Source organism: Mauremys reevesii, linkage group 9 (genome assembly GCF_016161935.1).
Source record: "Mauremys reevesii isolate NIE-2019 linkage group 9, ASM1616193v1, whole genome shotgun sequence".
In the NCBI taxonomy this organism is placed as follows: domain Eukaryota; kingdom Metazoa; phylum Chordata; order Testudines; family Geoemydidae; genus Mauremys; species Mauremys reevesii.
In genome coordinates this window covers 31,349,948-31,365,669 of record NC_052631.1, presented here as the reverse complement: position 1 = coordinate 31,365,669, position 15,722 = coordinate 31,349,948, and the positions used below count along the sequence as shown (strand labels likewise).

General features: G+C 36.8%; 1 protein-coding gene and 1 long non-coding RNA gene across 4 annotated transcripts in view; one reads left to right on the top strand and one right to left on the bottom strand.

The window, feature by feature from the left end:
• LOC120371462 overlaps positions 1 to 13,065 on the top strand; it is a 30,698-nt gene extending 17,633 nt beyond the window's left edge. Inside the window, exons 3-4 of one of the 2 annotated variants that reach the window (XR_005584366.1) lie at positions 7,596 to 7,652; positions 12,941 to 13,065. This is a non-coding gene — a long non-coding RNA (uncharacterized LOC120371462). Of the gene's footprint in view, positions 1 to 7,595; positions 7,653 to 12,916 lie in introns of both variants that reach the window. The other variant, XR_005584365.1, reaches the window with a different exon arrangement.
• Positions 1 to 15,722, bottom strand: part of ATR (ATR serine/threonine kinase) — an 80,837-nt gene that overhangs the window by 13,262 nt on the left and 51,853 nt on the right. For both annotated transcript variants that reach the window (XM_039487232.1, XM_039487234.1), the window contains exons 32-42: positions 14,939 to 15,116; positions 13,475 to 13,651; positions 12,905 to 13,064; positions 12,181 to 12,360; positions 9,718 to 9,860; positions 9,049 to 9,146; positions 7,402 to 7,634; positions 6,785 to 6,919; positions 5,801 to 6,001; positions 5,289 to 5,432; positions 333 to 483 (exon numbers count right to left, since the gene is read on the bottom strand). In XM_039487232.1, coding sequence (XP_039343166.1) covers positions 333 to 483; positions 5,289 to 5,432; positions 5,801 to 6,001; positions 6,785 to 6,919; positions 7,402 to 7,634; positions 9,049 to 9,146; positions 9,718 to 9,860; positions 12,181 to 12,360; positions 12,905 to 13,064; positions 13,475 to 13,651; positions 14,939 to 15,116 — 1,800 coding nt within the window. The remainder of the gene's footprint in view (positions 1 to 332; positions 484 to 5,288; positions 5,433 to 5,800; positions 6,002 to 6,784; positions 6,920 to 7,401; positions 7,635 to 9,048; positions 9,147 to 9,717; positions 9,861 to 12,180; positions 12,361 to 12,904; positions 13,065 to 13,474; positions 13,652 to 14,938; positions 15,117 to 15,722) is intronic.

Sequence of the window (15,722 nt, the reverse complement as noted above, 5' to 3'; positions counted from 1 at the left end):
AGGCTGCACTGCCCTGACAGCAAGGGGCTGAAGTATTAACTCTGGCCATTGGGCCCCGTTGCTCTGTGATTAAGGCTGTATTACAGACTCTGGCCACTAGGCCACACTGCCCTGAGAGTAAGGGTCGTACTAAGGCCACGAAGCTGTGCTGCCCTGAGACATGGGACAGCCCTTCCAACTCAACAGCGGGGCTGTGATGCACCTCTGACCCGCGCCCCCCCGGGTGATGAGGTGTATCAACCCCGTGACAACAACTTTATCTCTACTTTATCTCATTTCATTGCTCTTTGTCTGTCCCCCTCACATGAATTTTTATATACAAGTTTTTTTACCCTTCTCCTTGTACAGTTTGATCAGGATATTTCTTAAGCCAGACGTGTTGTTCACCCATTCAATTATCCCACATTCATCATTTAGTGGAATAACCGCATAGGTTCGAATATGGAGTTCTCTCCTACGTGACTCGGCATCCTTTCTTAAGCACTATTTATAAAACAAAATAAATAACATTACCAAATATCACCAAAAACACAAGATCAAAATAAATTGATAACTTTAACCAATTTGTCCTGCTGGGGAGGGAACCCCAGTTATTAGGAAGAGCAAGGTAATAATAATGGGGGATTTGATTATTAGAAATATAGATAGTTGTGTTTCTGATGACTAGGAGAACCACCTGGTAAACTGCATGTGGCATACTAAGGTTGTACATCTCCTGAGACAACTAGACAGACTTATGTGCAATGCTAGGGAGGAGCCAATAGTCCTGGTACATTTAGTTACCAGTGGCATAGGAAAAGGTAGGAGAGAGGTCTCAGAGGCCAAATTTAGGCTGCTAATAAGAGATTAAAGCACAAGACCTCCAAGGTAGCATTCTCTGCAATGCTTCCAGTTCCATGCACAAGGCCAGAAAGACAAGCAGAACTGCGGAGTCTCAATGTGTGGATGAGATGATGGGGTAGGGAGGAGAGTTTTAGATTTACTACGAACTGGGGGACCCTTTTGGAAAAGGAGCATCCCATATAGGAAGGATGGGTTCCATCTCAATCAAAATGGAACCAGACTGTTGGCATGTAAAATTAAAAAGGTTGTAGAAGATTTTTTTAAAATAAGGCTGGGGAAAAGCTGACAGCTGTGGAGAAGCATATGGTTTGGGAGGTAACATCCCTTAGGGATGAATTTATTAAAAGAGGAATTCTATATCCTAGTAAAAAGGATAGGAAAGAAGTTGGTAAAGTACACGTAGGAGCTAGTGAGGAACAGTCAAACATAAAAGAGTCCTATTTAAATATAACACAAGAAGGCAAACAACTGAATATTGACAAAATATACAAGTGTCTATATACAAATGCTAGAAGTCTAAATACTAAGATGGTGAACTAGGGTGCCTGGAATTAAATGAGGATATTGATATAGTAGACATCATAGAAACTTGGTGCAATGAGGATTATCATCGATGGGACATGGTAATACCATGATACAAAATATATAGTAATGACAGAGTAGGCTGTGCTGGTGGGGGAGTGGCACTATATGGGAAAGAAAGCGTAGAGTCAAATAAAGTAAAAATCTTAAATGAATCAAACCGTATTACAGAATCTCAATGGATAGAAATTCCATGCTTGAACAATAAGAGTATAGCAGTAGGAATATACTACCAAACACCTGACCGAGATGGTGACAGAGACTGTCAAATGCTCTGGAAGATGAGAGAGGCTACAAAAACAGAAAATGCAATAATAGATGATTTCAACTATCCTCATATTGACTCTCACCTCAGGGATACAGAGAGAAAATTTCTGGACAATGTAAATGCCTAGTTCTTGGAGCAGCTTGTCCTGGAACTCACAATAGGAAAGGCAATTCCTGATTTAGTCCTAAGTGGAGCAGAGGATCGGGTCCAGGAGGTAACAGTTGAACTGATCAGTGATAATGTCCATAATGTAATTAAATTTAAACGTCTGGGGGAGGGGGGCAGAAGGGTGCCAAAGAAACTACCACAGTAGCATTTAGCTTCAAAAAGGGGAACTATACAAAAATGAGGAAGCTAGTTAAATGGAAATAAAAAGGAATAGTAACAAGGGTGAAATGCCTGCAAACAGCATGTAGAATATTTAAAACACCACCACAGAGGCTCAAACTAAATGCATACCCTAAATAAATAAAAACCCCAAAAAACAGTAAGACGACAAAAAATGCCACCATGACTAACCAGGAGATTTAAAAAGGCGGTTAGAGGCAAAAAGGTATTCTTTAAAAATTGAGAATCAAATCCTACCGAGGAAAATAGAAAAGAACATAATCCTGGAAAGTCAAGTGTAAAAGTATTAGGAGGCAGGCCAAGACAGAATTTGAAGAGAAAAATTTTAAGTACATCAGAAGGAGGAAGCTGGCCAATCAGTCAGTGGGGCTAGTGGGCAGCTGAGGTGCTAAAGGAGCACTGAAAGATGACAAGGCCATTACAGTGTAGCTAAATGAATTCTTTGCATTGGTCTTCATTGCAGAAGATGCCGGGAAGATTTCCATACCTAAGCCATTCTTTATAGGTGACAAATCTGAAGAACTGTCACAGATTGAGGTGTCAATAGAGGAGGTTTTAGAACAAACTGATAAACTAAACAGTAATAAGTCACCAGGACCACATTCACCTAAGAGTTCAGAAGAAACTATCGCAGAACTAGTAACTATGGTATGTAACCTATCTCTTAAAATCAGCCTCTGTACCAGATGACTGGAGGATAGCTAAGGTAATATGATTTGTTTTAAAAGGCTCCAGAGGCAAACCTTGCAATTACAGGTCCATAAAGCCTAACTTCAGTACCAGGCAAACTGGTTGAAACTATAGTAAAAAACAGAATTATCAGAAACAAACACGATCTGTTGGGGAAGAGTCTCCCTTTGTAAAGGAAAATCATGCTTCACCAATCTATTAGAATTCTTTGAGGGTGTCAACAAACATGTGAAACAGGGTGATCCAGCTGATGTAGTGAACATGGATTTTAAGAAAACCTCTGACAATATCCCTCACCAATGGCTCTTCAGCCAACCTCGGCTTGTCTACATTAGCACTTTACAGTGCTGCAACTTTTTCACTCAGAGGTATGAAAAAACACCCCTTTAAGTGCAGCAAGTTTCAGCCCTGTAAAGCACCAGTGTAGACAGTGCACCAGCACTGGTAGCTATGCCCCTCGTGGAGGTGGGTTTTTTTAGGACGCTGGGAGAGCTCTCTCCCAGCACTCTGCTGCGACTACACAAGCCATTTAATGTTGCCATTGTAGACTAGTCCTAAGCAGTCATAGGAGAAGAGGGAAAGTCCTCTCATGGATCAGCAACTGGTTAAAGGATAGGAAATAAAGGGTAGGAATAGTCAGTTTTCAGAATGGAGAGTGGTAAACAGCGGGGTCTCTCAGCAATCTGTACTGGGATGATTGCTGTTCAACATATTCAGAAATGATCTGGAAAACAGGGTGAACACTGAAATGGCAAAATATGCAGACTATACAGTATTAAATTACTCAAGATAGTTAAATCCAAAACAGAATGCAAAGAGTTTCAAAGGGATCTCACAAAAGTGGTTAACTGGGCAACAAAATGGCAACAAAATTCAATGCTGATAAGTGATAACTAATGCACATCGGTAAACATAATCCTAACTATACATTCAAAATGATGGGGTCTACGTTAGCTGTTACCACTCAAGGAAGGTATCTTGGAGTCATTGTGGACAGATCTTTGAAAATACCTGTTCAATGTGCAGCAGTAGTCAAAAAGCTAACACAATGTTAGGAACTATTAGGAAAGGGATAGATAATAAAAGAGACAGAATCATAACATCACTATATAGATCCATGGTATGTCCACACCTTGAATACCGCATGCAGTTCTGGTGACTTCATTTAAAAAAAAAGATACATTAGAATTGGAAAAAGTCCAGAGAAAGGCAACAAAAATGATTAGGCATATAGAACAGAAAGCTTATGCTTAAATAAATTTGTTAGTCTCTAAGGTGCCACAAGTACTCCTCATTCTTTTTGCTGATACAGACTAACACGGTTACCACTCTGAAACCTAAAAAGCCTGGGACTGTTCAGCTTAGACAACTAAGGGGGGATTTGATAAGAGGTCTATAAAATTGTGAATGGTCTGGAAAAAGCAAATAGGAAATTTATCTTTTTACATAACACAAGAATTAGGGGTCACTCGATTAAATTAATAGGCAAACAAAAATTAAAATTAAAACAAACAAAAGGTAGTACTTTTTCACAGATCACATGGTCAACATGTGGAACTCATTGTCATGGAATGTTGTGAAGGCCAAAGTATAACTGGATTCAAAAGAGAATTAGATAAGTGCATGGAGGATAGGGTCCATCAATGGCTATTAGCCAAGATGGTCAAGGATGCAACCCCATGCTCTGGATGTCCCTAAACCTCTGACTGCCAAAATCTGGGCCTAGACAACAGGGACTCAAAATTGCTCTTTTCTGTTCATTCCCTCTGAAGTATCTGGCACTGGGTTAGATGGACAGGTTAGATGGACCACTGGTCCAACCCAATATGGCCACTCTTATGTCTACATCTAAATTTCCCCCACCATAATCTAGGGTTTTAAATTCTGAAATTCCACATTTGCAGTAAATCAAAAGTAAACAGAATTCTTACATCTCTTCCCTACTTGCCCTCAAAAAAAAAAAAAAAGATTTTATAATAAAGATCACTGGCTGAATAAACCCTTTAAATAGAATGTCTGGGTTAGTTAGTAGGTTAGTATTCCAGAGCCACTACCAGCACTGACCTCTCTGAAAATATAGTATATTAACATTAGGTGAACTAGTGAAAAAGACAACCTGATTAGGATAAAAATATTCTCTTTCCATAGTTGTTAATGTTTTGCCATAATCACTGTTTATCTACCCATCACTGCCTAGCAATGAAGAAATCCTCAGTAAGAGGGAAGTGTAATGGGGTTAGGGGGAAACAATTATCAGTAGATAGGGTTAAGGTAAGGTAGGGGCAGAAAGATAACAAGTAACTCCTCCAAATTTTACAGACTATTGTTTTCTTGAATGAAGTCCCAATTCTGTGAGCATCCTCAACTCCCACAGAAATCAGTGGAAGTTGAACGCATTTAAGACTTTGTAGGATTGGGCACTAATTGAAGTAATATTTTTTTCCCATAAAGATTTATTTTTCAAGGATGTAGGGAGTCAAATACTTTTATTAGTTGATTACTTCGTCATTTTTCTAGTCAACAAGCATAGAGAAAATTTGCAAAATTATCTTCAAACCTTATTAATCAAGGAATTAAACTCCATGAGTCGGCAATCTTTTCTTAGGTCATCTTTTGGCTTACACATCATAATGTAAGCTTTTCCATCTGAACCTTTTAAAGTAATCTTTTTTGGTTTTTGAAGAGATGCAAGGATTTCCACCTAAAGGAAAAATGGAAGTAATCATTAAATCTTGTGGTTATTCTTCAACAAAGTCTTGGGAATCTTAACAGCCACATTTGTGCTAGCACTTCCTATTTTAGTTAGTTTACAACTCATTTGACCCTAGCCAAAACTTGATCTTAGTACAAGTGCCCTTCTTTCAGCTTGTAGTACCAAAAAGCTAGCCATCAAGCTGGTCTTCAGTGCTCCTTTTAATTAGTATGCACTCTTATTTGAGCAGTAAATATAATTATTAAGAAACCTCTCATCATTCTCCCCACCTCACTTCTAGCTAATTAAGTAGAGAAGTCAACTTAGCTGCAATTTATTAAAATGACATCTAAACTATGAGCAGAGAAGAAGTTTACCGTATCATCAAAGCCCGCAATGTAGGCCCAGCGTCCAGGAAAAGGGTCATGGTTAGAATGTGTGCCAGGAATCGATGGAAGAGTGGGTATCATTACAGACTGTAAAGGAATGAGGATCTCACTAAATGTCTGCTCTTCTACTAGCTTTTTAAGTGTTTTGAAATGAACACTCATGCTTAATGTTGAGTTGTTCCCATCAACCTAAAATAAATAAAAATCAATCAATCAATCAAGAAACATTTTGCTTACAATACTGAGTAAGTCCTCAAATAATATCACTATCTTTCTCTTCAAATTATGGAGTAGTTTTCACCAAACATTGAAAAAAACATATTATGTTTCAAGATTTCGATTTGTGCTAAAATGTGGTCCATTAGAATAGAGTATCTTAACTTTTATGATGTCTCTATATTTTAGTTCTTCTCCTACTTAGTTTCATTAAATGCAGTTGCTGAATTTTATCCCAGATAACAAATTCAGGGGTTCACCACTAACACTAGAGATAGCCTACTCTTTTGAACTAAAATCTTTTAAAAGTTAATGGAGGGGAAAAAATCACTGACCATAAGTAATGGAACATACAAGCAACATAAAAATGGCTCATAATTGAAAAATATTGTTGATATAAATAAGATGCTTATTTAGAAAAGAATTCTCTATACAAAATTGACAGGCAATCTTCCTAGAAAACAAATACTTAAAACAATCATGTTAGTTCGCTATTTAAGTTTTAGCTCCAAAATATTTATTTCCTCCTGTCTAATAGATTTTTGATGTCAACAAAACATTTTACAGGATACCCCAATTTAACAGAATTACTCAGAGACTATTTAATTTAATTAGTTGATGAAAGCTACAGAAAAATATTTTGCATAAAACATTTAAAAACATTTTATGTAACATTAATTACTACGTCTGATCTGCAAGTCTTGTTTTTATATGTTTGGTTGGTTTTGTTGTTTCTTTTGTTTTTTGGACAAGTACCGGTTTGTTGCACAGCTCTAGTAGTTTATCTGTCAGGCGTGTTGCATCTCCAATAAATTTTCCTAAAGATGCCTTCATATGAATAGCTTTGTTTAGGATTTCCTTGCATCTGTTCACACGCATTGGGTAAGAGGACTGCAAAAGAAGATAAAGTTAAAATTTACTAAACCTAGTCTCCATTACACAGTCCTGAAGTGATTGACAAATTGTATTTTTGCAGGATATTTGAAGTTGGATAGTTTAACAAAATGGAGCACAAATCAAAGATATTCAGTATTAAGTTTCATTAAAAATTCCACAGCTTTTCAAGACTTCATATTTTCACACCAGGTAGTAAAAGTATCAAAAAACTCCAAAACTGCTTAAAATGACAGAAAAAAGCCTTGAGATTCTTGAACTCTACATTTTTCAAGCTATAGTCTCTGAATTTAGAACACAATGAAATTATAATCTTTGTGGCATGCAAAATGGAGCAGAATATCACATTCTTATATCTCAGTAGCTGCCCATTTAAATACCTTGTTTAAACATACAGTAAACAGGTTATTCAAATATCTCTCTTGTAGATAGATTTTGCATGAACTTTTATAAAAATACAGCTATCCTTATCAAATTACCTTGGATACAGCTGTCACCATCCACATTGCTTGTTGAGGGTAGGTTAGAAACACCTTGGCAACAATCTCCATCAGAACAACAAAGACTTCCTCATGAGAGTGGCAGATTCGGGAGATTAATTGAGAGAATGCTGTCAAAAACTGATAAGGAGCCAACTGATTTGTGTGATCTGTAATCACCTTATTTATTTTAGCTAAATCGTTTCTCATCTGTACACGATCAGGACGACCAACTGGAAAAACACAATACAGTAAGTTTATAGTCATATTTCTCTAAAATGCAAGTTTATAAAAAAACAAGCTACAAACCTAAAGAACTACGTTCATTTGTTAATGATTTTTTGTTTTGTTTTTTTAAACAAAAATCCTTCATCCTAAAGTTTCTCTGAGTCTTATACACAAATTCAGTGCACAATTCTAGATTTGTTTTCCTTGGGGGACTCCCATTGTCATGGATAAGCAAGCCTTTAAATTGAAAAATTATTTGCTTCTCTCAGCCCCATTTCTTGTCCCTGAAAACAAACTAAATTAACTGGCTTGTGTGCAATTATATTTTCTATATGGCATACATTACTGGGGTATGTGCAAGAATAAGTGATTTATAGCATGTTTGCTACATAGCTTGGGTTGCCAACATGGATTTTATTATAGTGTTTCCTTACTTGGTAGTAAAAAATGTTACAGGTAAGGCCATAAAACCACTATTAATTCTAACGCACAAAGCTAGATTACTTCCCCAGAATAGTGCACGGGGGCTGAAAGCCATCAGATCTCTCCAGGTAGACATTCTGGTGTGTGTATCTGGGGCAAGATGAAGAGGAGGAGGAGGAGAAAAGAGTCCTTGGAAAGTGTGGAGCAGGCATACCAGGTTCCTATACCACTTCACCCACTACAGCACCCAGCAGACATCAGGAATAGGAGAAGCTGTGGTTGGAATGCTACTGCACTCTGAAACATCTCATGCTGACATTCAGCCATTGGGAGTCCATAATCAGCTGGCATATGCCAGAACAGCCCCTTTCATGTCTCACCCCATGCCTGCTGTGAAATTTCCAAAGAAAGGCTTTTTGACAGAAATATTGCATGCCTGGACACTGCCCAAAGGAAAAGATTTTGCTTTGGTTTGGTTTTAAGTTTGAATAAAACTCCTTAAGCTACTGAGTCCTGCAAAGGTGAAAAAATTGAACACTTTACTGCAAATGTTTTCACAGTGAACCGGCTTGATGTTGGTGAAAGGGTACATGCAACATATTTATTTTTCTCTGTTTCCTTACATTTGGCAACTTTAATTTGAAATTAATGTTGCAGGCTTAACAAATGTTTACAATTATTAATTCAATTCTGAGGGGGGTTATAATCACATGTAAAATGCTTTTAGATGACATCTGGTAACATATAACTTTTTTTGCTTTAAATTATGCAAATGTTTGGGAAAGAGTTTAAAGTTCACCAGTTATATACTTTGTGCATATAACCTCAGGCACTTTCTTGTTTTAGTACATATAATGGATTGGGTCATTTTGGCTGCATTTCAAAATATATGGCATACAAGCCAAAGCAACAGAATTTTATACAGGTTTCACAGCTCTTTCTACATCCTTTTATGAAAATGTAACATACCAGAAAAACAGTACTAAAAAGTTCTACCTTTTTCACATTCATATGCTTTTGCTCCAAAGTCAAGCCACAGAGATAACATTCTTGGCATTGACTGATAGATGAATTGGTTTCCATACTGTAAAGACCTGCAATTACATATCCATACCAATAATTAAGATTCAGCCTTTTATACCATATATTTAAGAATGTGCAAACAAATGTAGAGCTTTAAAGTGATGTACATATCTATTCTGATGTTTATATGTCTATTTTAGGCATTTGTAATGTCTGTTACTGTAACATATAATGCTCACTAACTGACATCCACAGGAATTATCTGCATCTATCACTTAGAAACTTGCTCCAATCAAAGAATCATCAACTTAGTAATGGCTAGCCTTGTCTCATTTCATTTTGAGACAGCAAACACCAGCTCATTTTAAATAGATGAAAACACAAGAATCTAACAATTAATTTCCCTTTAACTAACAAAATTAATACAATATATAATTAATACAGAGCTGGAATAAAATATTTTTTCTACAATTCCATGCTTCTTCTTAAGAATTATTGCAGAAAAATTTGGAGTCAGACAGAAATACATAAATTTTAGCATTCAAAAACAAGAACAATTTTTGGAAAATGAATTGGTTTGATTATGTTATCAATATAATTATCTTTCTAAGAGACCAAAGCAAAGATACTATATCATCTAACCTTCCAAAATGATGAACTATATATCTAATCAGATCTCCCTGCTTCTCCATCTTGTTGTCAGTTACCATAGGCATCAGTTTATCGTAGTATTTAGCAAGATAAAAGTGTCCATCCTCCCATTCTGGCAAGAAAAAAGTAACATCCTGCAACAAAAATGAAAAAAAAGTCATCTTTCTTGGAAGAGGATTTAAAATAAGACAGGTTTTGTTTTTATGACAGAAAACTTTTATTATTTACCTCTGTGCAAAGTGGGTATAAAAGAGTATCACAGCCAATCAGTAGTGCTTTATATCCACTCTGCACAGGTGTAAGTGACTGTACAAGGGAGAGAGGTATCAGATCATTTGTGTCTGGTTTTGGTCCACCTCCTGGTTTGGTGACAAGACAGCATAAAATGATCCTTGTATGCAGTGTTGTTGTAGCTGTATTGGTCCCAGGATATTAGAGAGACAAGGTGGGTTAAGTAATATCTTTTATTGGACAACACTTCTTGGTAAAAGAGACAAGTTTCTTCTTCAGAAATCTCAGTGGAACTTGAAAGCTTGTCTCTCTCACCAACAGAATTGTTCCAATAAAAGATATTACCTCACACACCTTGTCTGTCTAAAAGATCTTTGAGGATATTCCTAATAGGGGAAATTATAGTTTATTTAAAACTAACATAACCAAGTGTTTCATCTACAGACAGGATGTGACTTCTCTTTTTTTCCCCATTTTTGACTAGTGAAACACCAGAATCATTCAGTGCTTCTCCATTTCTGTTCTAAAAGTAAGATCTTTCAAATAAACGCACGGAATTGTGTCACAGAAGTTAGAGGGGCAAGAGTATATTAAGTCATCCAGTTTCTGTCTGACAATGCTGAATTGTTCCTAACAGTACCTTTTCTAACATTCTATATATTATTGGCAAAAGAGCTTCTCTCACTTATCATTGGAGACTACCACATAGCCTAAGACAATGGTTACCAAATTTTTCGTGGCGTGACCTCCTTTGGGCTCACCTCCATTAATGCGACCACCCCAAGGTTTTGAAAGGGGAGGGGTCAGAAAATTAAAACAACAAAAAATGGGTCTTGCCACCAGAGGTTGGGGGGTTACAGAATGAACCCACCCGCACTCAGCCCTCAGCAGTGGCTCCTGCCCTATTGGGCTGGCTAGACTCAGCTCCCTGTTCTGGGCATTGTGACCTTGCCTCTGGTGCACAGGTTCATGTCAGCACTGCTCAGTTTTGGCCCAGCCCCCGATGGGGGGCAGCCAGGCTAAATTTGAGTGAGCGGCATTGTGACCCCATGCGCCAGGCTGCAATGCTTGAAATGGGGAGCCAAACCCAGCCAGTCTTGCAGGACAGGAGCCACTCCAACTGGGACATATTCGGGCTTTCTTGAATTTTCTTTTTTGCCCTCTTTTTTCTGTCTCATGACAATTTGGGACATGCTGGGTAAAAGATTTCACTGTCAAAGACTTTGAGAGTCAGCTTACAATTTCCTTTCTTACTTCCATACATTTAACATATAGGGTTGGATTCTCCAGTCCACAAACTTCATAGTCTACTTAGTACCATATACAACTTTTGATCTGAATGACAAAGCTATTGACAGTAAAGTTTGTGATACACCTTCTTAATTTTTTTTAAGGCAATACTGCAGGAATAGGGTGGCAGTAAAGGTAAGATTCAGCTGCGCTTGTCCTGCCACTTGGAGTAGAACAAAGGTGAGGTGTACCAAGTAGCTCACCAACCCCAAAAACATAGCCCAATGGTGGGATTCCGCTGCTTTCCATGTGGAGAGCAGTGTGAATTTGATTTTGAGACTCTCTCTATGCTCACTTTTCTAAATGACTTAGCTACAGGATTATTAGTAGTTCTGTAGCAAGACAGAAATATGAATGTGGAAAATCTCAAGTGTAAAACCTTGAGCAGGCTTGTATTTAGACAAGCATTAGAAAAAATGTTTGATAAACTGGTGATTCAGAGGGCGAAACTCTTCTTTCTAAGTCAATATTATGTTAATTGGCCTGTACGCTTTTCTAGCTCTCCAGAGAATGGTAGCATCACAGTAAGATTAAGGAGGATCAATAGACATTATTCTCTACACTGGACAGTGATTAAGCACTATCTGCCAAGCTGTCCCTTCAAAGTAACCCAATGACATACCGGTGAAAAGTTTCAACACCTAAATCCGTTAGCAAAAAAACCACAAAATTATTCCTCATATAACTCCATTGACTTCAATGACACCAAAGATAGGTTTAGCTCTTGCTGAGAGTTACAAACTTATGTATCAAGAGGTTTAACTAAATTATCCTAGACTGTAAACTCCATAGGACAAGGACTGTCTTTTTTACTATGTGTTCATACAGCACCTAACATAGTGGACTATATCTCTGAGGTCTCGAGACTCTACTTTAATGTACATAATAAATTATGTATGAATATATGATTACTAAAAACTGTGTTGTATTCACCTTGTATTTTTTCATAATTGCATTGCTTTCAAAGTTGGCAGTTTCTTCCATAAATCTGCCAACCAGCAACATAGCCCGACCATGGATTAGTTGACTTTTGGTGTCAGATGCTGCTTTATTCTCAGGAAAACATAATTCAACTCCCTTCTGAAGAACAATGAGAGCCTGATGCACTTCACCCTTCGAGAAAGAGGGAAACATTGTTCAACATATGCCTTTTGTTTGTTTATTTTAAAGAAACAGAACAGTTTACTTTTACTAACCAAGAAAAAACAATGTTATGTTCACAGCTGTAACACCTTGGGGACAGGTAAGTAAAAGCCTCGGTTTATGATTGCACAAACGAGGCTCCAACAATCCCTTTAGCTTTCTCTACTGAAACATCCACCTGCTGTCATCCATTAAGTCACTGATAAATACTAGTTTCAATAACAAAAGTTAGAGCATCTACCAATTTTCTTCATTTTGTCCAGGAACTAAGTTTAGAAACTTTCATTTACTGCATGCTTGACCTCCTCCCTCCTCAGTTGCACCTGCAGTTCAATTTACTACATTTATTTTAACTGCATTTCTCAAAACCACTAGCACTCAGAGTCAATTCATAACTCTTACAAATGCATTAACATTACACATTTATTGTATTTTTGTTTAAATTAGATACTTTTATTCTTTTATAGGTAAGAATGCATCTTAATTTGAATCATTTCATTTCTTTTTTGCTTACCTTGGACCACAGCCACTTTGCTCTTTCTATATACAGTTCAGATAGCGTGGATTCCCCAGCATTCAGAAGAGCATTGTATGCAGTTTGGTGATGACCAGCTTTTCTTGCTACTCTGGCACTCTGGAGCCAACATTCTCCAACTAGTTCACTGTAATCCTGTCTGTGGTGATTTTTTCCAAAAAAAAAATTCCCTTTATCAGTGCTGCCATTACAATCTCAAATACATATAATAATGTATTGAAATAAAACACAAATAGCTTAACAAACTGTTTATTAAAAAGAAAGTCACTTTAAATAAACATTCATAATACTTTTATTCTCTGTTGTTTATCCCCCCTAAGTCTAGAAATAATTATTTTTCCCTGCTGATCTCAACCTTTCTCACATGGAAAACACCGCTTTTGTCTTGTATTTGAAATTTAACAGGGTTGTTTTTGTTTATAATGTAAATTTCAGTAGATTCTTACCATAACTCACTAATATGTGCAAAAATACTACTACTGAATAACAGAAAAGCTAGTATTCGATTGATAGGCAACATGGAAGGATAAGAAATAATCATAGCTTCACCTTTTATTGAGGCTAAGCAAAGCCCTTCTGAGTGCTAAGATGGGTTCTTTTGCTCTATAGGAGTTCTGTGTCATTTCTATACGAGCAATCCAGTTCAGAGACTCTTTACCATGGTCACCATCCATTTGCTGAAACAATGGTATAATACTGTGTTCCAGTTCACACAGCATATGTAACCTATGGTGAAAGGATACGGAAATGTAACTCAAAATGGCAAACAATTTCTAAAGTACATGTATCATATGTTTAGAATTTGTCATTTCATTCCCAAAGCTGACCACATGAATAATCCAAAATACCATGCTTCCTTAAAAGAAAATACATCAAGAACATCTAAGTTAGTGAACTGGTCATTGTTTTCTCACCACCTCCTCTCTGAACAATAGATAAACTGAGCAGAGAAGCAATACAGTTTGCTACGTATGGGCTCAATCCCGCATTCCTTCTTCAAACAAAACTCTCACTGACTTCAATGGCAAATTCAGCTGGGTAATGAGTGCAATATTTTTAAAAACAATTATAGCCATTTAATTTTAGCAATAATTCTTATGACTATGTAACACCACCTTGGAATAACTTTTATAGAAATGGTAAAAGATCTTTGTCACTGTTGAAATTCCAAAGTTAAGAACTTAAATAGTTCTTATTTCTCATTAACTAGTAGACTAAGTTTGGAGAGTGTATAGCTGATGTGAGAATAGTGACGAGATGAAGGCTTGTGAATAGTCATCTACATTTCCAAATGCTCAATTCTTTTGAATGGCATCTTCCAATATAAGCATAAAACCTATCTGGTACATAAAACAGAATTTTTTTAAAAACTGAGCTGGTAAGCAAGTTAAAATGTATATTTTGCATGAAGCCACATATCTTCATTGCCATGTGGAGGTATAGGATATAAAAAGATAATACTGAACCTTTTTCTTATGCAACTTCTACAGCATTTTAAGTTAAACTTCAGTTCAACTACACTAAACTGCCTTTAAAGGAAAATAATCTCTACTTGTGTTGAGTCTAGAAATGAAGGACCAAATTCTGCTCTCGATTACAGATGTGTAAATATAAAATCTCACTGAAATTAGTGGAGTTAATACACTGGACTAAATTTTAGGTTTTAGCTGTAGTGTTTTTAGGGCAGGAATTGGTCTGAGGTGTTCATTTTCTGACAAGCATATATGAATTCACTTGCTGATTTTTTGATGAGAGTGCAACATTTACAAAGAAAAATTACGAATATTTCCAGGGGAGATATAACACAAAATCTCAGTCAACCAGGAAAGGTTTGCAATTGACATTGTATATGTGTCTGTTGTCAGAAAACACAAGACACCAATAGGTCAGCACCATTTATCACTGAAAATGAAGAGTTCTTACTGTAGATTACATGAATGAGATACATGCATTTTAAAGTGAGTTCTTTAGTCCTTGAACACAGTGAAGTGGTATACAGAAGCCACAAAATACCTGATAATGTGTTCATATCCTCGCTGATAGGACCCTCTTTCAAAGCTTGCTGCTGAGAGGGGTACAATCTGCTCTGCTCGAACAACTTTCAGTGTCTCATAAAAAGCTGCTGTGTTTTTCTTTTTGGCTGATAACAACAATTGTCCCAGTCTGACACTCCAAGTACTGGACTTTACATCTAGAAAACAAAGAATCAGAAATTGCATTTCATTAGCTGCTCAGGCAATACAGCATAGCCCATAGGTGCTGAAACTAGGGATGCTACTGCACCCTCTGGCTTGAAGTGGTTTCCATTATATACAGGGTTTACAGTTTGGTTTAATGGCTCTCAGCACCCCCATCTACAAAAATTGTTTCAGCATCTCAGTCATAGCCTGTCAATAATGTAACATTTGAGAAATGTTTAGTGGAAATTCTTGATCAAACAAACTTTCATCAGAATTGGTTCAAATAGATTTCAAAAAATTTATGACAACATAAAAAGGAGTACAACTTTACTATTTTATTAGTCCCAAGAGATTTCAGGCAATTTGTGCCAATATGTGCTTTTAGAAATCCTATAGGTGGAATTTTCCAAGGAGCCTAAGGGGTGTTTGGCCTGATGATCCCTTGAAAATTCCAGTCATAAAAGATCAGATAAATTTACAAAAACTGTGAAGTTAACAACCAGCTGATATTTCACAGATCAAGAAATTTGCAACAAATGCCTTCTGGTTGAAGCTAGCCAAATTTGAACATATATAATTGCACAAAAATGTTCTCATTTTGATATCTAGTTTACTAC